Source organism: Moschus berezovskii, chromosome 2, assembly GCF_049115385.1.
Source record: "Moschus berezovskii isolate FMDL1 chromosome 2, NW_MosBer_1.0, whole genome shotgun sequence".
In the NCBI taxonomy this organism is placed as follows: Eukaryota; Metazoa; Chordata; class Mammalia; order Artiodactyla; family Moschidae; genus Moschus; species Moschus berezovskii.
The window spans coordinates 71,950,728-71,975,288 of record NC_142461.1 but is presented as its reverse complement, the minus strand read 5'-3'; the positions used below and the strand labels follow the sequence as shown (position 1 = coordinate 71,975,288).

At 34.3% G+C, this 24,561-nt stretch overlaps 1 protein-coding gene across 1 annotated transcript in view; it reads right to left on the bottom strand.

Moving 5' to 3' along the window:
* SLC35F5 (solute carrier family 35 member F5) overlaps window positions 1-24,561 on the bottom strand; it is a 39,029-nt gene that overhangs the window by 1,831 nt on the left and 12,637 nt on the right. Inside the window, exons 8-15 of the mRNA XM_055397883.2 lie at window positions 19,649-19,730; window positions 18,801-18,888; window positions 16,186-16,250; window positions 14,106-14,210; window positions 10,630-10,789; window positions 5,331-5,421; window positions 2,558-2,712; window positions 1,939-2,025 (exon numbers count right to left, since the gene is read on the bottom strand). Coding sequence (XP_055253858.2) covers window positions 1,950-2,025; window positions 2,558-2,712; window positions 5,331-5,421; window positions 10,630-10,789; window positions 14,106-14,210; window positions 16,186-16,250; window positions 18,801-18,888; window positions 19,649-19,730 — 822 coding nt within the window. The 3' untranslated portion in view covers window positions 1,939-1,949. The remainder of the gene's footprint in view (window positions 1-1,938; window positions 2,026-2,557; window positions 2,713-5,330; window positions 5,422-10,629; window positions 10,790-14,105; window positions 14,211-16,185; window positions 16,251-18,800; window positions 18,889-19,648; window positions 19,731-24,561) is intronic.

The following is a 24,561-nucleotide window of genomic DNA, read 5'->3' as shown; positions in this document are numbered from 1 at the left end:
AGGGATTTTTTTTTTTAAAGGTTTAAACCACATGGATAAAGAACAGAGACAAGAATATAGCAGCTAATTCTTAGTTAGCAATGAAGAAATACAACCAGGTATCTCTGTAGGGAGAGGTAAAGAAACAACTAAAAATAGGCAGACTAAAAATGTACAACTAAAAAACTAAGAAAATGTACAACTAAAAACGTACTAAAATTTGTACAAAGTTTATAGAAAAAGGCTATTAGATACTCAGATGCCCTCCTCTTGTCTTCTCTATCCCAGGAGATCTGAGGTTAATTCTCTAAAAAGGGTAGGAAGAAAGGGTCTTAGACTGTTTAAATGCCAGGCACAATCCTACATGGTTCAGGAAAAATAACATTTATATGGTCATAACTTGGTAAACACTGATAACACATCTACCCAAACCACACGGTAACTATCCTGGATGATGAGGAGAAAGGAAGGATACAGGGTTGGAAGGCAGGCAAGTGGAGTGGGAGCAGAGGGGGAAGCTGAAAGTAACCTATCTTACACTGCCATAATGGGAAATCAACTGAAGACGCCTGAAACCGAGAAATCAAGAAACAGAAGTATAAGCATGGTACTTAGATAGAGAGGAAAATACAGAAAGAATCAATGAGGAGTTTAAAGGGACTCCTCAGGGTGGGGGGAAAAAAATGAGAGCAGTATAGGCAGGGCAGGAGACAGCTGCACTGAAGAAGAAGTCTTGCAGAACTCTAACTCTTCACACTACTGCATGTACAGACATCCTAAGAGTAAAAACTAGACTAAAAAGTGACCAATCAGGGGTTCCCTGGTGGTCCAGTGGTTAGGAATCTGCCTGCCAATGCAGGGGACACAGGTTTGATCCCTGGTCTCGGAAGATCCCACACGCCATAGAACAACTAAGCCCATGTGTCACAACTACTAAAGCCGCAGACCCGAGAGTTCTGCGCTCCACAACAAGAGAAGCCACCACAACAAGAAGCCCATGTGTCGCAACTTGAGAGTAGCCCCCACTTGCGGCTACTAGAGAAAGCCCATACATAGAAGTGAAGACACAGCAGCCAAAACACAACAAAACCCTTTCTGTCATGTAAGAAATATAAAAGATACTATTTCTTAAAATTAAAAAAAAAAAATGTTCTCGAAACATGGTTAAGTGAAAAGCACAGTCAGAGAATCAGGATATGTTGGATGTATCATGCTAGTTATGGTAAACACACACATGCATAGAGAAAGGACTGGATATGCTTGGGAATCACTTATTTGGGTCAGGTACCATATTTCATGTGTTTTAAACTTACCAAGTATTTAATACTTCTAACAACTTTGTGAGGGAGGTTCTTCTCCAACCCCACTTCACAGACAAGAAAACTGAGGCACAATAAGGTCACGAACCTCGCATAAGGTTACACAGCTAGTACACACAGAAGCTGGAATTGGATCCCAGGCAGTTTGACTCTAGAATTGGACTTTCTTAGCCTCTAAGCTGTATCAACGCTCAAAAAAATTAATTAGAGGAAATCAATTCTGTATTTGAGCAATACAAGAATAAGAACCTGGGCTTCCCCAGTGGTTCAGTGGTAAAGAATCTGCCTGTCAATGCAGGAGACATGAGTTCGATTCCTGATCTGGGAAGATCCCACATGTTGTGGAGCAACTAAGCCTGTGTGCCACAACTATTGAGACTGTGCGCTAGAGCCCAGGTGCTGCAATTAATGAGCCCAGATGCTGCAGCTACTGAAGCCTGTGTGCTCTAGAGCCTGTGTTCTGCAACAAGAGAAGCCACTGTGATGAGAATCCTGCATACTGCAACCAAGTAGCCCCCATTCACAACTAAAGAAAAGTCTGCACAGCAACGGAGACCCAGCACAGCCAAAAATAAAAATAAATAAAAATTTTAAAAGAATAAGAACCTTATTCAATACTAATGTCCACTAACATACAAACCTGGACTATAGCTAACTAGCTCCATCCTCCTGAGAAACACCGTGCATAGGAATGAGACTCTCACACTGTTCGCTGTCTTCTGGAACCCTTAAAAAAAAAAAAAAAAAGACAATAGTTAGGAAAGCTTTAGACCTGAAAGGAAAAACGATCTATTCCACTGGCTAATGCCTGAGGTCAGACCTAAGACTAGAGCAAGACTGCTCAACAGACTGTCCCAAGTTCTTTACAGAATGTGAAGTTCTTTACATTCTGTAACGTTTTAGAGAATATAAAATGCTTTCTCTCTTAAAAAAAAAAAGAAAAAGAAAATAAGGCAATGTTGCCATATTTTATTGCGAATTTTGTTCACATCAATTAATTTTTTCTACATTTAAATTTGTTACAGCAAAACTGTAAGCACTTTGATTTCACCTGTGAATTAAAACATTTAAAACAGCAGTTTTGAAGAAACTATCTTATCACCCATAGATCTGAACAAATTCTTTTATCTGGCATTGTACATATAATATTATAATCTTTTAAAAATTCTTCACAGAATCTCTAAAAGCTAGGTCAGCATGTATGATTCCCAACTTACTTAACAAACATTTTGAGAAATTTATATTGGAACTTAACCTACTTCTGAATTCGATGTTTTCTGCATATAAAGGCAAAAATTCTTCTGATTCCCACCATCACAGGATCCCAATTATTGTAATGGCACAGGAGAGTTGCAATAAAAAATGAAAAAAATACAGGGATAGCGCCTGCAAAAAATAACCAAGAAAACTGCACCTAAAAATAAAAGATAGGAAAAAAGAAAAAAAAAAATCCACAATTATCATTAAGGCAACTTTCCCTTAAACACAACTTTTACATTTGTGATAACTTGGACAAATAAATTAAAACACGAAGAAAATAATACTAAGCACTGACAATATATTAAGAATGGTATTATAAATATAAGGATTTACTTATACTAATCATTACCAACAAAAATACTTCTTACTTAGAAAATATCCTAAAGGAAAGGCAGGAAACCATGTTTTTTGTTATTAGGCAGAATACATCAGAAATAGAATTACGAATTTTTAAGTATCTGTCTTACACATCACACAGCCCACTTGTTCTTTACTGATTACTGACTATTCTCAAGCTGATTCTTCCCCTCTAGTTTCTGAAGTCATTTTTTAAAAAAAATTCCCATTTATAAAAAACTAAGTTATACTATAGCTGTGATGTTGTGTTATGTTATAGGTCTTTTCTTACGACAATACTGAAAACAGATGAAACTCTTAAGTGAAACTTTGGCAAACAATTTACTGATGAAATATAGCTCGAAAAGAAAAAGATTCCAAAGGAAATCACGACTAAGTAAAATAAAGACTACAAAGAGAAATACTAGGAAATGTGAGCCAAAGGAGACAGGCAAAGCCTCAGTGGTGAGGAGCTCTCAGACTGCTAATCCTGACCCTCCAAACCATCATTTTACCTGGGTGATCAAGAAAATAAAAAATAATGAGATCCCATAAAGTTACCAAAAAAGAAAAAATTATTTCCTTAACCACCTAGATTCAACTTAGGATCAAAAACAATTGCCAAAAAAGCCTACACTGGTTAATTATTGAGACTCAGCTGCAACACACTAGTAGTTTGCTTTCAAAATATTGATGAAAACAGTAACTCCTATCTTTAAAATAGGGAAGAAAAACTGCTTACCCTTTCTAAGTATTAAAGAAATGAGGTTTAGAATCAAAGGCAAGACTCCCTCTTGTGGGAAACATATACTATTCTATTTCATATTAGCATTAGTCAGAGGAAAGGAGTTTTGTGAAAATAATTGTTTATTTATGAAGGACTCATAATGTATACACAAGGAAAACCAATGATAAATTTTAGCATGCACATTCTTCTCACATGGTTCCTACACACAGGCTGAGTCAGCCTAAGAACACCCAGCAGTCAGTACTAGAAAGTCTTCACACTGTTATCAAACTATTGGTATAACATATTCTTGGAATATTTGCAGGATATTTAATAACCTAGAAAAACCATGATGAATTTAAATGACCCAAGAACAGAAAAAAAACAGCATAAAAAAACTTATGACTAATGAGAGCTAAAAATGCAAATATAGTTGACAGAATGATATCATGACTATTCAACTAAAAAAATCCCACTGAAAAAACCAAACTTCATAAAGGTAGGTAAAACTCTAGATGACTTTTACAGGCAAAGTTCACTTTTAACAATGAAGTTATTTTTATGTTGCCAAGTAATAAAAAAAACCTTCTAATTTGATTTCCAGCAAGCTATTTGGACAAATTTCTTTTTTAAAAAAATGAAGACATTTATTAACAATGAAAACCGCCCAAGTAAACAAAAAAAGTCTAATTTCTGAATATATCTGAATATAAGTCTGAATGTAATCAGGGATGCTTCCTATTATATCAAATATCAATGTTAAAAAAATATGTATCTTAAGCACAATAAATAAAGTTAATGAATGCAAAAATTTCAGAAACTATTGATATATATAAATACACTTGACTATTAGAATAAAAAAAACCTAAGTAAATTACTCCCACCATGTTTCTCTTGCAGCTCTGGGACACACCCTGCTACTTTTTCTAGAATGTATCTTCTGCCCTCAATTCCCACCAAAGGTCCAACCTACTCATTTAACTAAATGCCTGATGACAATCAAGAAATGACTGTTGGTGTGTTTTTCTAATCAATTATATATACATATATTTTCCCTTCTGTTTTGCCTCCATCTTAAAATATTTGAACAAATTACAGTATCATTTACTAAAATTAAATTCACTATTACAGGTCTTAAAAAATTCAAAAATAAAATTAACCTTCAATTTTTATTTTTCAAAACTGCAAAAAAGCTGATCTTTCAAAATATCAGCGTGGTAAAGTTCATTTACACAGCAGCTACCAAAATCCTCTGATAAGCATCATTTCCCTAGTTTCACTAATTTTGGTTAATATTCAAGATTATGACCTGAAGATATGGAAAGGCCTAGATATTATATGATGTATGATTTTAGTGTTATATATATTTTATAATATTCACATTCTTTGAAAATCATGGTATACATAGAATAATTAATTCTCAGTTACAGAGATTTCTATTCTTAACCACAGCAAATAAATAATATACTGAATCAGAAAACAAAATTAAATAACAAAGAATTGTTTTTTAAATAAAAAATTAATGTGACTAAATTATAAAGATGATCATTTCTTTGGTACTTTTTATATCTCTATGCAGTAAAACAGCTTGGAAGAGAAAGCACCAAGTATTCATGGTCATCTTTATAATTTAGTCACATCCCTTAACTTTCATTATTAGCTCTGATTTAATAATACACTTAAAATATCGAATAAATAGTTTGCCTTACCTTTTGCATACACATGTCAGCTATTATAGATAGAGGTATTGTAAGGCTTAGTGCAAGTGTGCCTATCAATGATGAGGTAAGAAAGCAGCCCCTAAAAAAAAAGAAAGAAAGAAAATATACATTGCCACACCAAAACCACAAAAGAACCAATGAAAAACAATGATCAAAAATTATCTATCCTAGGGGGACTTCCCTGATGGTCCAGTGGTTAAGACTTCACCTTCCAATGCAAGCGGTGCAGGTTTAATTTCTGGGTGGGGAGCTAAAATCCCACATGCCTTGTGGCCAAAAATCCAAAACATAAAACAGAAGCAATATTGTAACAAATTCAATAAAGATTTTAAAAATGGTTCACATCCAAAAAATCTTATAAAATAAAAATTATCCTACCACATAGGCAAGAGAGATCAGGATAAAGCTTAGGACAGACTAACATAACAAAAAATAAAGTTACTAAGATAATTCTCAAAATTCATCTTCAAATATTAAAAATCCAATATATAAATATACACATTTCAAAAGATTTTATACTATTTTTTAAATCTGCTTATAGATGATATTCAACTTTGGATGTATAACTTATATTTTGTTAACATTTTTTATAAAACTGTCAGAAGAAGAATTAGTTTCGCGATAATGACACTTAGATAACAAAGGAAACAGCTACAATAAAAGTTCAGGACAATAACTTATAACACAGTAAGAATAACACAGTAAGAAAGTGATAACCAACAGGTGAGTCTGTCATTAATGCAAAAATATTTTGCCCTCATTAAAAATTAAGTAGTGTTTAGATGTTTGTTGCTCTTTTGGTTTGGCCTAGTATCAGACAAAAAGAACTGAGTATTTTTTAAGGCTATTTCCTTGATGTTTTTCATTTTTCTAGTAATTGATGTAACCAAAACATAAACTGTTCATTGTATTTTCACACTGAATTATCAATGTTAGTATCAAATTCTGACATATCAACTGCATATAATTTTATATAACAATGAAAAAAATGAAGAAAAGCATTGTATTGAATAGATATTGAGTGTATAAAAATTAATTATAAAGCTGTAATATATATAGTTAGGACTATAGAACTATGGAAATTACAGGTGAGTAAATTCCAGCTGTTAGGATTAACAATATTGTCCTGAAATAAAAGAGGTTTAACTCTTGATAGTGTGTCACTTTAAGTGTTCAACAGAGGCTGTAAAATTAGTTCTTATTAATGTTGCAAAGAGAATTCAAGGGATAGCCCACAATTCATAAGCTTCTCTGTGAAAAGAGTATGTAGGGATCAAATATTGGGTTTAAAAAATTATTATTGGTCTTTTCTTTTTTGGCTGCACAACTTATAGCATCTGAATTCCCTGACCAGAACCAAGGCCTGGGACTGGCAGTGAAAGCACTGAGTTCTAACCACTGTATTACCAGGGAATTCCCTGAGTTTTTTTTTTTTTTTAATTATTTATTTATTTGGTTGTGTCAGGTCTTAGTTGTGGCATGTGGGATCTTTCTTTGCGGCTTGAAGGCACTTCGTTGCGGCACATGGGCTGCTCTTTAGATGTGGCATGTGGGGTTAGTTGCCCCACAATTTTGGAATCTTAGTTCCCTGACCAAGGATCCTAAACCTACACTGCCTGCATTGGAAGGTAGATTCTTAACTGTTGGACCACCAGGGAAATCCTGGGTTTTTAAAATACATTTGTTCTTAGAGATTCATAATGCAAAGTAATATCAGACCGAGTCTGAGATGAAGTATTAAAAAACCCATTTGACTTATAGCAGGTTTCCCAATTTAGCTGATGGCTGAGTTCATTTGATCTATTATCCATTCAGCACACTTCAGAAAATGCTGAGACAGAGGACTGGGTGGACCTCACATCTCCACTAGCAGTACAGCATATGGAGTTAATGGTGCACTTGAAAAAATTTTTTTAAATAAACAATGAGTGACAAGTACACATCTCTAATTTCCAAAAAAATTTACAACTGCACTTTTAAATCTTTAGTATGCTACTCAATACATGATTATATACGCTAAAGTTAGTTGCCTATTTATAGTTAACATATGATAATCTTGCCTTCCTAAAAAGAAAGAAATCATCATACACATAGATTATGACTTATGATTTGATTATTTTTAAGATATAAAGGCTATGGTTTTTCCAGTGGTCCTGTATGGATGTGAGAGTTGGACTGTGAAGAAAGCTGATCGCCGAAGAATTGAGGCTTTTGAACTGTGGTGCTGGAGAAGACTCTTGAGAGTCCCTTGGACTGCAAGGAGATCCAACCAGTCCATTCTAAAGGAGATCAATCCTGGGTGTTCACTGGAAGGACTGATGCTAAAGCTGGAACTCCAATACTTTGGCTACCTCGTGTGACGAGTTGACTCACTGGAAAAGACTCTGATGCTGGGAAGGATTGGGGGCAGGAGGAGAAGGGGATGACAGAGAATGAGATGGCTGGATGGCATCACCGACTTGATGGACATGAGTTTGAGTGAACTCCGGGAGTTGGTGATGGACAGGGAGGCCTGGCGTGCTGTGATTCATGGGGTCGCAAAGAGTCGGACACAACTGAGCGACTGAACTGAACTGAAATGCTTCTTATAATTGTTTTGAGTTACAATAACACCTAGAATTTAAGAGACATGAAATTTGTTCCATTACAGATTAACTTACTGCTATTGAGTTGTTACTAAAAGTACTCTTTAAGTGCTTGAGTATAGAAGTATATCTGAAAAATAAAACTTTTTTGAAGTCCTTAAAAATCCAGCCCAGGTAGCTCTGATCATAATATATGACTCAGAGTGTCCAGCTTTTTCAACAACAAAGATTCATATACACAGTTGGGAATATGAACTGTGTTCCTTCTGTGGAGAATATTTTGTAACTCTCTATCAGAATCAGAAGTCCATGTGTTTGATTCAGTTTTTTCAGTATTTATCCTATAGTATAATTACGTGTATATGCAAAAACATATATAAGGATGCTTAATAACATATTGCTTTCAAAGCAAAAGACTACAAACAAAAACATCTCTTAAGGAACTGGTAAAACACATTATGTTCTATGTATTATGTTACATAATGGATTGGAGCATAACAGATTAGAATCCTACACAGGCTTGAAAAAAATGAATCTAGTGGCTGATATGTAAGGACTTACAAGACAACAATTTGTGGGGACAAAGAAAAGTATAGAATGATATCCATAATTTGCATGTTAAAACAAATTGGAAGGGGGAGGATCAAGAGATTGATACACACTTCTGTATGTACAGATAATTTTGTATTGTAGAAGGCTAAGAAATTAACAGTGGTTGCCTTTGAGAAAAAGAAATGAAAATTTGGGGTAGAAGGGAAAGATTATCTTTTCATCATAATCCATTTTGTACATTTTAAAAAATTTATTACTCTCTTAAATTTTAAAAAAGTTAAATATAAAAAAGAATACTTCAAAACATGTTATTTTATTATTTAAGAGTAAAATTTTCCAAGGGTGCAAACTTAGAATGCTCACATAAGAGAGCTTACATATGTCACAACTCGTATTTATTCATCCTCAAAGCCTACATTAAAATTTACTGGCATAATGAAACTCTATTCTATATATTTATTAAAAATAAAGCTCTCAATAAGGAATGAGTATTTTAACATCTGAAAGTGGCATTGTCCATGTTTACTATTAGTCTTAATGTAATAGGAACCATACTAAACCTTTCTCTAGTCTAATATCCAAAATTTTAAAAAATCATTTCTTTCAAATATGTAAGAACTCTTTGCTTTGAAATTTTCTAATTTAAACTATATTGAGAATAGTACAGAATATAAACTTCTATTAAAATACAGTGAGTACATAATCATTTAAAGCACAGGGTTCACTGAGTTGAACCCTCTCAAACAGCCATCAAAAATGGTTGAAGATCAACAATTCCTTATGGTTCAACCAAGTACACTCAAAACATCACCAGTAAGTAGTTTCCTCAGCCCAGAACCAAGAGTGGAAAGAGGCAAGAGAAATGATATAACAAAAGAAGTGATGGGATAAAAGAATAAGACATATGATACATATTAATACATAAAAAAAAAGTAAGTCCTTTTGGTTAAAAAAAAATGAGCATCTAAAATAATTTGTACAAAATGAGGAAATAGATTTTGATGCCAAAGGGCTTTAGATCAACAAAGGAATTTAAGATAATTACATACATTGTGTGCATGCGTGTTACTCAGTCTAACGACCTCATGCTCAGTCTTGGCAACCCCATGGACAGTATCCTGCCAGGCTCCTTTGTCTCTGGAATTCTCCAGGCAAGACTACTGGACTGGGTAGCCACTCCCTTCTCCAGGGGATCTTCCTGACACTGACATTGAACTCGGGTCTCCTGCTCTGCAGACAGATTCTTTACTGTCTGAGCTACCAGGAAAACCCAACTGCATGAATCACTACAATATAAACTAAACCTTTAAGTACTACATAAGAGGGAGTGAGAGTGGAGGACATCAAGGAAAGAGATACTTCCTTAATTGGAGAGGGGAGAAAAGTGCAGGCAGAGCATTAAGCAAGACTTCATGAAAAAGGCTATTTTTGTTGCAGTCTTTTTCAAGGGAAAACTAATCAGTAGTTTAAATGGTATGCAATAAAATTCATTCAGGAGCTTAAGTACAGAACTAAGTGTTAAGTTCTATATTTGAAGGTTTTCTTAAACACTATATATGATATTGTCTTCAAACTATTTTAAGATTATTATCACATATCAACATAGTTGATATTACATTAAAATATGTTAAAATCTCAAATTAATCAAACCCTAAAGCTTAGGGTTTATATATCTGCCTCACTCATATGAAAAGTCCTGAGAATAAACAAAAGTCTGAACAATCAAACAGACATTCCAAAGACTCCTGAATAAGCAAAGTTCCCAGATTCTCATGTAGAACTCACGTATGCATACCTGCGATACACATCTCCTAAGTGTGAGTGTCCATTAGAAAATGATGCCTTTAATCTGCCTAACACTCTACTTTATAAAACAGTTCTATAAATTTAAGTCATTCATATTCATCTAGTCATTCAACAAAGATTTATGAACTTCTATATGCAAGCCACTACTCTATGCAACAGGAACACAGAAATTAAAAAAAAACCGTTCCTGCTCTAATGGAGTTACCGTATTAAGCTGGCAGTGTATAAGGTGAGAAAGTGCATAGGAAGGGCCATCAGAAGACAGAAAAAGTAGAAATGCTTAAACTAGCCAAAAGTCAATAAATTCATAACTAATAAATCACAGGGTAATAAACAGTACATACCACAACCACAGGAACTCTGACAGCACTGTTCCAATAAGGCCATTAATGATAATGCACATTAACACTACTTTATTGGGGAACTCAAAGTCCTCAAATCCAGTATAATGAAGTAAAAAGAAACCTGGCCATAAGAGCAGCAGATTAAAGAGGCCTACAAAACCTAAACACATATAAAAGAGACAAAAGTTAGTAACTGTGATTTATTTCAATCTTTCAAATTGCGACTCTACAATCAGAAAACATTAGGTTTCCGATAATGAGCTTCATTAGGTTTCCTTAACTAAAGTTCTGTTACTTTTGTTGTTAAGTAAGTCCTGTGGAGAGATGAACACAAGCAAAAACTTTATCAAGTGACTAGGGATCACGGAGTCTTCAAGGTTCAACTATCCCTACTGTATAGAGCAACTACTGAAGAAAAAACATTTACAACTATTCAAAAAGATTGGCTGTCAACTTTAGATTATGATAATATAGTGTCCTGGGACTTAAAAGGAATAACTCGTGCATATGTGTGTGTGCATGTGTTCAGCGTAAATTATTACGAGGAACTACATACACTGTTTACTCTCTGATTCAATCTGTATTTATGTTTAAAGCACCCATGCTATGCTAGGGATAATGGAAGAAGGTTCCAAAAAAATATAAAATTCTTGTTTCCTGCCCTCCTAGAGCTCATCAGCTAGTGAGATTACATACATACACAAATAGCTATGAAAGTATGAACTAAGCATGGACTATGTGTAAAGGAAGGGTATAACATTTAGTGGTTAAGTACATGCTCTGCAGTCTGACTGCCCCAGGATCCAATCCCACTCTACCATTCACTACTACTGTAATCTTTAGGCAACTTGCTAACCTCTTGCAAACCTCGGTTTTCCAATCTATAAGTATAAAATAATATTTAATTAGGTTACTAGGAAGATTAGACAAAAATACAACACAGTACCTGGCATGAGTAAACAGTTAACAAATGATAACTATTATTTTAGATATGGATATGTGAGCTTATATATGACTAAACACATGAAAATATAAAGACACAAATGTTATAATTTTAGAGTAGTTTTTATTGGAGTAGTTTTTATATCAGTTTAATATAACAATTTCACTGTGAGATCCAAAGGTCATTATAGAGTTTTCCTAAAAGAAAATTAAATTACAGTAGATATACATTTTATATCTATAGCAGTAGTAGCTGCTAAATAATAAACTTATATTTAGGATGCCTAATTAAATTGTAATAGAGTGGGAATGCCCACTTTCTATCTGCCACTAAGATTTACAGTACCTGCCTTCTCTGAAGGACTGTCTTGGAGAGCAAGCGACCAAGTCTGCCTTTCCCAAAAAGAACCCACCCTCTCCCCACTTCACACCCTCTGCAGCCAAATCCTAATGGCTCTAGGCTAGGACAATTCTGAGGACTGCCTCTGCTCCTGCTATGCTCCCTGCCCAGGGAACTATAACAAGCTGGTCAAGCCTCAGCTGCACCAGAGATCACATCATTCTTGACCCTTCTCTATTCTGCTTATCTCACTCCCTTGTCAGTCTTTCCTGCAGAGCACCCCTTCCATGAATCTCCCATACCAAATTACTGTCTCATATACTGCTTCTAGGAAAACCAACTTAAGATACCTAGTGATAAAAATAAAAATAAACAACACACACATAAAAGGCTTGTATAACATTAAAAAATCATTGCAGTTAAAACACCAAACTGTGGGCTAAAGCGTCTGCCTGCAATGCGGGAGACCCAAGTTCGATTCCTGGGTTGGTAAGATCCCCTAGAGAAGGAAATGGCAACCCACTCCATTATTCTTGCCTGGAGAATCCCATGGATGGAGGAGCCTTGTAGGCTACAGTCCATGGGGTCGAAAAGAGTTGGACATGACTAAGCGACTTCACTTTCACTTTCACTGTGGCATTATCAAGCAGCAGATCTTTTTGTTCCCTGAACTTAAAGCCTGTGAAATTCCACATGAAGTGACAAACTTCCAACCAAAGATGAAAGGTCCAAATCACTTCACTGGTGCTGCAGATTCTCATACGCCTCATACGCTTCTCTTTCCTCAACTGAATGCTCCAGCACACTGGATCTACTCACTATTCCCTGCTATGCTCTGCTCACACCGTGATGCCCAAAGAACTTTACACATCCCAATTCTAACTACTTCTTCTCTAATTCTGTCTATTCTAAAGCCCAGGTCAAATTCATATTGCTTTACATATCATGGCATATGTCTACATATACTCTCCAGTGAGAGTTAAGAAACAATTTTTCTTCAAAGCTGCCAATCTTAAAAACAAAACAAAAAAAACCCTGCAAAATATTAACATTTCAATCCATTCCAGATGGACTTTTCTATGACTTCAAAATAAGATCTCATTAAAATTATCTTCATATTTAAGGTATACTTAGGAATTCTCTACTTGAAAGGAACTTGAGTGATCACCCAGCCTGGTGGGTTTTCAAAGGTTTTATTTTTGTTAATCATTAGGTGCAGATATTCAAACTACTTTTATTAGAAAAATCATTTCTACAAATTAATTTATAATGCTAAAAAAAAACAAAGCAGAATTGCTTCAGTAGAAGCAGCAGAGCAGTGTGGGAACCAAACTCACACATGCAACTCCACTTCCTTCCAATCTTCCCAAGATCCTTCATAAATCAGCTACTAACCTAGTCTAATCTCCTCATTTTCAGATGCGTATGAGATAAAAGAAGTTACAACAGCTAGAGTTCAGGTCTCCTGGTTTCCTATAAGCTGTACTTTGAATTCTCATCCCTAGGTTCCATTATCTATTGATATTCAGATATCGTTTGGAACATATCATGTCACTGTACTCTTCTTTTTAATCCTAGATACCAGATTTCTTTACTGAGCTCATTTCAGGCAAATAAGAATTTATAAATTATATTAGGCATTTCACAAAATTAAGAATTGATGCCAGAAACTGTAATTGGGTAATTAAAAAATCTATGTCATAAAAGAATATGAGTCTTAAAGTGCAAATGACCTACAATTTTTAGTAAAAATTAGCTCATAGAGACAGAAATAGTATTAGACATCATTTTGGGGCAGTTTCCCCAATCCTATGCTTCTAACAATTCAAAAATGGCAAAATGTATAATACAACAGGTAAACCCTCACATGCTTGTAACAGCATAACCAGTGATATCAATGAGGAAAATATCTGATTTACAGGTTAAAGATATTAATTTGAAAAAGGTACATTAGAAGAATTTCTTTTACCTCACATTGAGAGAGTGAACATTTCCTCCGGGTCCACAATTTTGCAGAACAAGATAAGAGAAAAACATTGAGAGTGGACTTCATAATCTTTAACGTCTAATGGTTTTAAAGAATTACATGGGGGAGTGGGAAGGGAGCCTTTCCTACTCCCTCCAAAAAACAAAAACAAAACCCTAAATTAATCATTCAGAGTACATAGCCTCAACAAGGTAAACATATTCTTACCAAAGAACATTGGAATATCCAACTTATCTTCTCTGTCTACTTTTCTCTTAATCATAACAATATAAACAGCATAGAGCATGGCTCCAACAAGAGACCAAATGGAACCTGTAAAAGTCAATATAATAAAGTATTTGTTCACAAACTCATTTAACACATACTTAATTAAAATCTAACACAGTCAGGTCCTATTTCAAGAAATGAGTACTATTCAAATATGAAAAGATAAAGTATAACCCAACTTATCCATGTCCTCCAGGAATATAGGAAGGACTTTAAAGTATAAACCAACAAATACAAAATCATTCACCTTGATGATTTAACCAATCAGTTATACATGTTATAATACCAACACTTTGGTATTTAATTTTGAAGTGCATACTTCCTATCTTCCCCTACCATAAACAATTTTGAAACCTGACATAGCCAACTTAACAATGTTTTCTAGGCTATTTATATTGTTCTCCCCATTGCCATGTATCATTTTAATACACATTCTACCACCATCTTCAAGACTCTTTTAAAGTCCCACATTGTCACCAAGCATCCTCTTTCTACTCCACTAAACTTCCATGCTACTTGTCTTCTATTTTAGACAATTTAATACTTACTACAGCTGAATGTAGTATGATTTTATTCTCTAAGGGTTTCATTTTGTCAATCATATATATTGATTAAAAGAAAAAACTTCCTGACAATTGCAAACACATAATTTATACTTTTTAATGTTCCAAATTATCTAACATAATGTAGGACTAGCAGTTCCTTCCTGTGTAATGAATATTTATTCTCTTTAATATATTAACTCACTCTCAAAAACATTTAAGTAAGCCTTTAAAAACAGCTATAATAAAGTTCTATTTGCCAAGTGACCACATTCAATACTTTACATCAATTATCCAAAAGCTCGTTTCATTAAATCTATTTATTACTGCTATTAAAGGAAAGCCTGTCAACAAAATCTCACACACAAAACACATATATTGTTTTAAACATACAGAGCTGCTCTAGGTGAGAAAGAGCTAAGACAGTTCAAGAGACACAGCTCCCTGGGTACTATCCAGGAATAGTTTAGAAAGCATTATTCTATCCAATGGACTTTAAATATCTAAAGAAAGTATACAGAAGGAAACCAAAGAAGCTGGATTCTTCTGTTAAATCTAAACAATGGATCAAAATTTAAGTGCTTGGCCTGGCGTGCTGTGATTCATGGGGTCGCAAAGAGTCGGACACGACTGAGCGACTGAACTGAATCGAACCATAGTAGTAATTGTTTCAGGTAAGAATCAGAAGTGAATGACAAAATTAGTGGCTGCAAGCATGATGGGCAGGATAAATGTATAGTCTCCATATCTCTAACAAGATGCTTATTACTTACAAGGGGAAAACTAGGAGCTACACTGGAGCAATCTGACAGATATCACTTTAAAATTAATGTCATTAGTAATAGAACAAATAAATATCATGAGCCTTCTTGATATTATGGATTTGTCAGGACACAGTATCACTTCCATGATATTCTTGCCAAAAATTCACAATATACATTTAACCATAAAGAAATACCAGAAAAATAAAGGACATTCTACAAAAAAAGTGGACAGTATTCTCCAAAAATATTAAAGTTATGAAAGGCAAAAAATGGCAGTGGGATAGTCACAGATTAAAGAAAACCAAGGAGACATGATATCTAAATGCAACAAAATGATCTTGTACCAGAAAAAGAACATTAGTAGGAAAAAATGGTGAAATTTGAAAAGAACCTACAAACTAAATAAAAATGACTGTAATCGCTGTTAATTCCTGATTTTTAAACCTGTACTGTAGCTAAGTATGTTATAAACAGTTAAGAGAATCTGGGTGAAGGTTATATGAGAGTTCTGTGTTTTATTGTTTAATTTTCTTACATTATTTCCAAAGGAAAAACTTTTTAAATAGAAGCCTTATTAGTGGCCAGCCTCTGTGTGTGTGTGTGTGTGCACACATGCGCATACGCATGCATGTGTGTGTATGTGCACGCAAATGATGGTATGCACAGGTCTTTCTTATATACTCTAACAGGAAGAATTCAGAGTCAGATACTTACCTATTGTGTTTCTTCCAGGAGATTTTTCAGATCCTGACAGATTTACCAGCACAACACCTCCGATGCTATGAGAAATAACAGTCATCACTGATGAGTAACATAATAAACTTCTTTAAAAGACTAATCATAAAGATCAAAGTTATTTACAAGTAATAAAGACTAATCTCAACTTTAGTTCAAACCATCAAAGAATTCATGATTTCATTAATACTGAATAAAATCAGTATACTATAAGTGCTGTACTTGTATTAATTCATTTAATCCACATAAAATGACTGACATTACCTTATAAGGAAGGTATTATTATCATTATCATTCCCATTTTACACATGAGAAAACTAACACACAAACAAATGAAGTAACTTGACCAAAATCACATAGCTGGGATTGAAATGCAGGCAGTCTACTTCCAGAGTCTAGAGTTCTTAATTTGCTGTGCTATCTTCTGCTTTTCAATTAGGAAAAAGTCAATTTGCCATCCCTCCTTCAATCTTCTTTTTTGAAATGTACATGTATTAAACCCATATAAACTTAGCAATAGTAATAACTCTTGCTATTGTTATGGTTGTTTAGTCACTAAGTTGTGTCTGACTATACGAACCCATGGATTGCAGCCCACCAGGCTCCTCTGTCCATGGTATTTCCCAGGCAAGAATACTGGAGTGGGTTGTCGTTTCTTACTCTAGGGGGATATTCCTGACCCAGGGATCAAAACTGCATCTCCTGCATCGGCAGGCAGGTTCTTTATCACTGCTGCTACTGCTAAATCACTTCAGTCGTGTCCGACTCTGTGCGACCCCACAGATGGTAGCCCACCAGGCTCCGCCGTCTCTGGGATTCTCCAGGCAAGAACACTGGAGTGGGCTGCCATTTCCTTCTCCAATGCATGAAAGTGAAAAGTGAAAGTGAAGTCGCTCAGTCGCGTCCGACTCTTCGCGACCCCATGGACTACAGCCTACCAGGCTCTTCCACCCATGGGATTTTCCAGGCAAGAGTACTGGAGTGGGTTGCCATTGCCTTCTCCCTCTTTATCACTAAGTGACATGAAGTTGCTCAGTCGTGTCCGACCCTTAGCGACCCCATGGACTGCAGCCTACCAGGTTCCTCCATCCATGGGATTTTCCAGGCAAGAGTACTGGAGTGGGGTGCCATTGCCTTCTCCACTTTATCACTAAACCACCAGGTAAAATCAAAATTAACAGTAAAATTATTCTTAAATATTTAAATAATTAATTCCATCATTTTAATGGATAAAATAAGACCAAATAAAGGAGGCAGAGAAATCAGAGGTTATTTCTTCATTCAACTGTTGCTTATTGAGCAATAGTTTGGGTTAAGCAATGAACAAGAGAGATGTGATTCCCGTCCTCACAGAGCCTTATGTTGCCTTTCTATTTCTGTGCATCTTTCTACTTTTATTAAGACAACACAAAGAAAAGTTAGAAATAGGCATGAATTGTGAACAAAGCTGGATAAACCTCATTACTTCCCTAATATAAATACACTGTAGTTTCCTAGTGTAAAAATTCATCTGGCTAAATCATGGGCCAGTCATGTAAAAGAATAAATTTCTAGTACCCATGACGTCTAAATGGTAAATCAGTTGCTCAACCAGAATGCCCATGAAAACTACCACTGTCAATTTACCCTTGTATCTAAAAGAGAGAAACACCACTATGTGACTGCCAAGAACCAGTCTCTATAATAACACTTTTTATATACATCGTTCCAAACTTTAAAATAAAACTGTAAATTAGATGATACTATCATCATTTTGTCATCAAAGAAATCCTCTCAGAGTTGGGAAGTGGCCAGGGGCAAACAGAGCTCTGATTCAAAGCCAGCTCTGATAGCTCAGAAACACTAATCTTTCTGGTAAATTATTCTGGTACCTTCTCTGATTTCTGATTTTTTCTTAAAAAAAACAAGAGTTTCATCAAATCAATATATCTTTTTTGAGTACTGACCGTAAGCAAAGCCCTGCGCTAGGCCTCTGATAACACAAAGAAGCAGAAAACAAGGATTTAGCCTTCAATGGCTTACAATATCCTAGGGAAGACAAGACAAATAAATACAAAGCTAAATAAAAATAAAAGATTTAAATTAGTTACTAATGGTACTTATGTATTGTATTACAAATAGTAATACAAAATTGCCAGATGGCTTATACAGAAAATAACTAAAAGATTAAGGCTGAGACAGTCAGAGAAGACTGCATGCTAGATTTCTATTAATGGGAGACGTAAAAACTAAAATCTAAACAAAAAGGGAAGTTTGCTTTAGGAAAAGGCAACTGAAACTTGGGAGGTTATGAGGGTTAATAACATGCAGTTAAATGTGAATGTCAGTACAATACTTAGTTAAGTTCACAGTCTCATGAATGGGAACCAAAGTTCCTTTGAGATCCTCCCTTCAGTTACACTCCTTAGGAAGGTTTTGAAAACTAAAACTAGCCAAGGATGTGATGCAGAGCTGATGTTCATTTAAAACATTCTTTTATCTTCATCTTTCTCTGCCTATATATTATAATATAAACCCTCCTCTATCACTACCAGAAATGCTTTAAACAGTGCATTTTTAAGAAGAACAAACTAGCTATTATACTATATTCTTACCTTAAGATTACAGCTAAAAGTTTAGAAAGAGTAAATCTATCTCCACTGTTACTTGGAAACATTGCAGCAAGGATTAAGGTAAAAAGTCCTGTGGAAAGAAAAAGATTTAAAAAAAGATACATTTGCTTAAATAAATACTGTCAAAATTATTTATTACCAACTTGATTGTTTAAATAAGTAAATTACTTAATACCTAACTTTTAAATCTTTTCATTTTTAAATGACTAAGAATAAAACTACTGTTACCTAGGCTGAAATGTTCCAAGACCATACATGGAAACAGTCTCCAAATTAAACTATGTTTATCTCACCAATACAGATCAAGTACAGTCCTATTTATTTTAAAACTACTAAGAGAGCTAAACTCAGCATTCAGAGTAACATTCTGACCTCATCATAATCAAGCATGTGTGCTAAAGTTATTTTTACAGATCAAAAGTACTTTTTTTTATCTTCTAGACCTGGAAGTTGATTCAATTTTAAAAATAAAACACCTTTCATAGGGCAATTATAGATCTGAAATAAGCAACCACATTTAGCCAAAGGGTCAAAAAAAAATATCCTTAGAAAGAATATGTGAAAGGAAAGATAGCTACAATACAAAGGGTCAGCCTATAAAACTTTACATACAATATATATTTGTTGCACAGAAAATACTGTAAAGTATTAGAAGGAATATAAACAGTACAAGGCTATGGACTAAACTTAAAGATTAAGTAGTAGTTATAATACATTAATATATGTTAAAAAGAATGAAATAATTTATAACAAGATAAAAATATTTATATGTACACATATATATCAGAAATAGGCCTCAAGTTATAATACAGATAAGACAAATTTCTTACCAGAAGTTGAGGACAAAATATTAACTATAGCAACTTGTGTGTCTGAAAGTGCTTCTTGATATGACAAATTTGCCAAAAACCACTGAAGAAACAGAAAATAATGAAACCTAATAAATGACTTATTTGTATTTGTCATTATAATTTATAGTCCCCTCCTTCTTTTCTCCCTCTAAATACTATTATAAGAAGTTTTAAATTTTGTTTTGCATTGAAAAATCACAGGCCTAAAAAGAAGACACCAATATCAGACCAAAAATCTTTGCTATCCAATTTTCCTTAAGAAATGAACAAACTGGTTAAAAATTAGCACTCTTCAGGCTTCTTTAAAAATTAGGATAAATTTAATATCAAATCAACATTGAAATTTGATTTATCTAAGCACTGATAGTATTAAATTTATCTAAATCAAATTTAAGAGAAATTGATTGAACAGGTGATGCTTAAGGGGATGGAACTGGCCAGACTGATACAGACAAAAGGCTGTATTCACTTTGGAAAGTTTACAATGTCCAAGAATACTGTGAATTTACTGGCTAACTATGATTGTTTCTCTGATTCTCAGTTTTGAGACATAATACCAAAAGTTCTCGAAACTTTGGATACAATAAAGAAGGTTTTCCAGTTATGGGAATATTTTTCCCCTTCTTTCTTTCCTTTTGCTCATCTACGCTAGGGTATCCTTATATTCCCAACCCTGGGCCCACTTTGATTTAGAGAATAAGAAATAAGGCCTCTTTTGATGAAGCCTGATGTTTGTGTGTATGTGCATAGAAAGTTATTTTCACTGTCATCAGATATTCTAATGCAATTTACAACAACTTAACCATTTTCTGTTAGTGGACATTTTTTGACTATTCCAAACAATGCTACCAAGAACATTTTAGCATATGCCTCCTGGGACACATGTGCATGAATGTCCCTAATGTAGTATACATTAAGAAGCAGATTGTTGGTCTAAATAAATTAACTGCTTGTCTGTTTTCTGTTGCTTAAACAGATGGACTGGATAATCATGTTCTGCTGGAGAACGACTTATCTCTGTTAAGGGAGGGACATCTCCTGATCTCTTTCAGAACTTTTAGTTAAGTGAGTGGTATGATTATCAGCATTTATATTTCAAAGAAGCAGTACAGACACATGATCTTAGCACACTGCTAGGAGGCAGCAGATGGTTGAGAGCCTAGAAGTCTCCATTCAGTCTACACTGTACTCAAAGCTAAAGCCAGACTGAAAGCAAAGCAGAGACTCTGATTCCATCTGTAGTCTTCTGACATCCTAATTTCACTTGACTATCTAAATAAGAAAATGAGGTTAGCAACTGGTAAGATGGGCAATATCAAATATATATGCCAATAGGTGCCACAATTGCTTGCAGTTGATGCACTAAACAAGAAGCAGAATATTCTGCCCTTTAATTATCTCTTGGAGATTTTCTGCAAGAATAGGTAATGCTTATCAGGTGATAATTAGCTTTCTTGACCTACTTTCCTTACCACTTTAATACTTAAATACTGTGCTCCTTTACCAAACAATCTCATTGCTCTCTGATAATGCAAGATAAAGAAATAAAATCAGACCATTTAGATGGTAGGAATTCAAATATTCTAACTACTCATCACTAGCTACGAACTCTTTCCAGAAAAATCTTCCGACTCTCCAGTTCTTCCCAATCTCCATTCTCTGGCTCTCAGCCTCATCACAAAGGAAGACCATCTCAATTACCCTCCAGGAAAAATTATTTTTACAATGTTTCTCTTCATTATTTCAGAGTTGAGGACAACCACTTACTAATAATTGAGCTATCACAAATAATTTATATAATACTTCATTATTTCATGAGTGGTAATTAATTTTAAAACTAGCATAAAAGCCTGTGAGACCTAATTATATTTTACAGAAAAAAACTATAACACCATAAGTCTTAACAAGACAAAATAATTAAAGGAGGGCTGGCAAATACAGTAATTATTAACTCCTTTTGAACTGCAATGTCCAATACACTAGCCACTAGCCACATGTCACTATTAAGCAAATGAAATGTGGCTAGCTTGAATTGAAATGTTTAGAAATTGAAATAAAAACAGAAATGAAATAGAAAAAGAAATATTTAAAAATTGAAATTTTTGGAGATTTTAGTACAAAAAAAGAATCCAAACTATCTCATCAATCATCTTTATATCAACAGTATGTTGAAGTGTTTTCTATATGGTGGATTAAATAAAAATATAGTATTAAAATTAACTTTACTTATGTGGTGTGGATGGACCTAGAGTCTGTCACACAGAGTGAAGTAACTCACAAAGAGAAAAACAAATATCATATATTAACGAATAATATGGAATCTAGAAAAATGGTACCAATGAACCTATTTGCAGGGTAGAAACTGAGATGCAGACTTAAGAGAACGGACCTGTGGATACAGCTGGGGAGGGGAGAGTGGGACGAATTGGGAGGTTAGGATTGACATACATACACTACCATGTATAAAACAGATAGCTAGTGGAAAGTTGCTATATAGCACAGGGATCTCAGCTCAGTGCTCTGTGATGACCTAGAGGAGTAGGATGGAGCGGGTCGGAGGGAGGCTCAAGAGAGAAGGAATATATGTATACATATAGTTGATTCACTTTGCACAGCAGAAACTAACACAACGTTGTAAAGTAATTATGCTCCAATAAAAGAAAAACAAATAATTAATTAAGGCCCATAAAGTATTTCAAAGGCCAAAGATGAAAGACATCATACTAAGTACAAAGCCTCATCATGGGCCCTGCAGTTGATGGAATACAAAAACTCATTTATGGTTGGCAAAATTCTAAAACATCTAAATTTTCAAATAATTCTCAAATAAAGATACAAGAAAAAAAATAACTTTCTCTTTTTTTAAAATTTAAAAATACATATATGACCGATATTTGAGGCTCACATTATATTTCTACTGACTAGCACTGCTCAAGACCTCAACTAAACTTATCACTCTATTGAGTCAGGTTTCTAAAAAGTTGAATTCCTGGACTATACTACTCTAACTTCCTACAGAAATGCCTTTACTAAAGATTAACATAGCTCCCTGCTCTTATATTAATAATTTACTTAAGGTTGATTTTTAAAAAAAGACTATCAAAAGTGGAAGCAATCCAAGTGTACATCAATGGATGAACACATAAACAAAATGTGGTATATACACAGAATGGACTATTATATAGCCTTAAAAAGAAAAATATTCTGACATAAGCTACAAAGATAAGCCTTGAAGAATAAGAATAATTTATTAAATTATAAAGTGAAATAAGCCAGTCACAAGAGGAAAAATGTTGTATAATTCTATTTAAATGAGGTACTCAGAGCAGTCAAGCTCACAAAGACAAAAAATAAAATGGTAGCTGTCAGCGGCTGAGGGAGGTGGGAAAGGGAAGTTATCCTTTAATCAGTACAGAGTTTCAGTTTTGCAAGATGAAAAAAGTTCTCCTGACAGGCACTGGAGATGTTTGCAAAACAGTGTGAATGTATTTAATGCCACTGAGCTGTACACTTAAAAATAATTAAAATAGTAAGCTTTGTGATATGCATATTTTACTTCAATCTTTCTAAAATATGTATATTTCACTTCAATCTATGTATATTTTACTTCAATCTTTACAGGCGCATATCTACCTGTAAATCTACTATACAGAACAATGTCTTACTGCCTATGAAATTTATTCTCTCAGTTTTGAGTTGGGAAAAGTTAACTTTATCAATAAAGAGAAATACTTCTTTTTAATAGACAACAAGCTATGTAAATCAGAAAGGTTTCCTTCTTTCCTTCCTGTCAAACTGCCTAGAGATAAATTGTGTGCTTTCTTTCAGTGAAAGTTCCTGACATAATCAACCCATTCCACAGTTTGCCCCTATACAGACATTATCTGTTTAATCTGGTTCTTATCTCCCTCCTCCTTTTAAACTTTTACTATATAGATTCTTTGCGTTTCACCTCATGTCTCCTTTAAAAGTTAAGAGATAAAGTTAATTAATTTTAGTCTTGCCTTACACATTTAAAACAAGGTAACGGAAATCATAATAGCATAATCTAAATACATGAGCCTTTAAGTTAACCTCATTACATATGCAGTTACCATATTACAACTCCCAAAGATTCTTTGATTTGCATTCCTGAATATATTAATCAAGGTATCACTAAAACAGAGGTTATTCAGGCAGAGGATGGTGAAAAATTGGCTATGCAGTATATATGAAGCAAAACTGTAATGTAAAAAAAAACAAAACTAATAAATCAGGCTAATAATATTGACATTAGCACTGCATCACTACCTAGTGTTTTTAAATGTTCAGTATATATTTAAATCCTAAAGGTTCATAAAAAACAACCTTGGAATAGGTTGAGCATTAAAATTCATTTTTAAATTGTAAATCAGAGTTTTTACTAACTCAGACAAGTTGTCTAATCCACAATTCAGTTCAGTTCAGTTCAGTTCAGTCGCTCAGTTGTGTCCGACTCTTTGCAACCCCATGAATCACAGCACGCCAGGCCTCCCTGTCTAAAATAATATTTTATTTGCTAAATGAATTTTTTGTGTGAAACATTAAGCATATTTTTCGGTTTCTATATCAAAATAATTGAGAAGCTATAATATAATAAAATATTCTGAAAAAATGTTTACTATGAATACTTGTAAAATTTTGACCACATTTATATGGCTTCCCAGGTGGCACTAGTGGTAAAGAACCCGCCTGTCAATGCAGTAGACATAAGAGACCCGGGTTTGACCCCTGGGTTGGGAAGATCCCCTGGACAAGGAAATGGCAACCCACTCCAGTATTCTTGCCTGGAGAATCCCATGGACAGAGGAGCCTGGTGGGCTACAGTCCGTAAGTTTGCAAAGATTGAGACACAACTGAAGTGACAGCACACA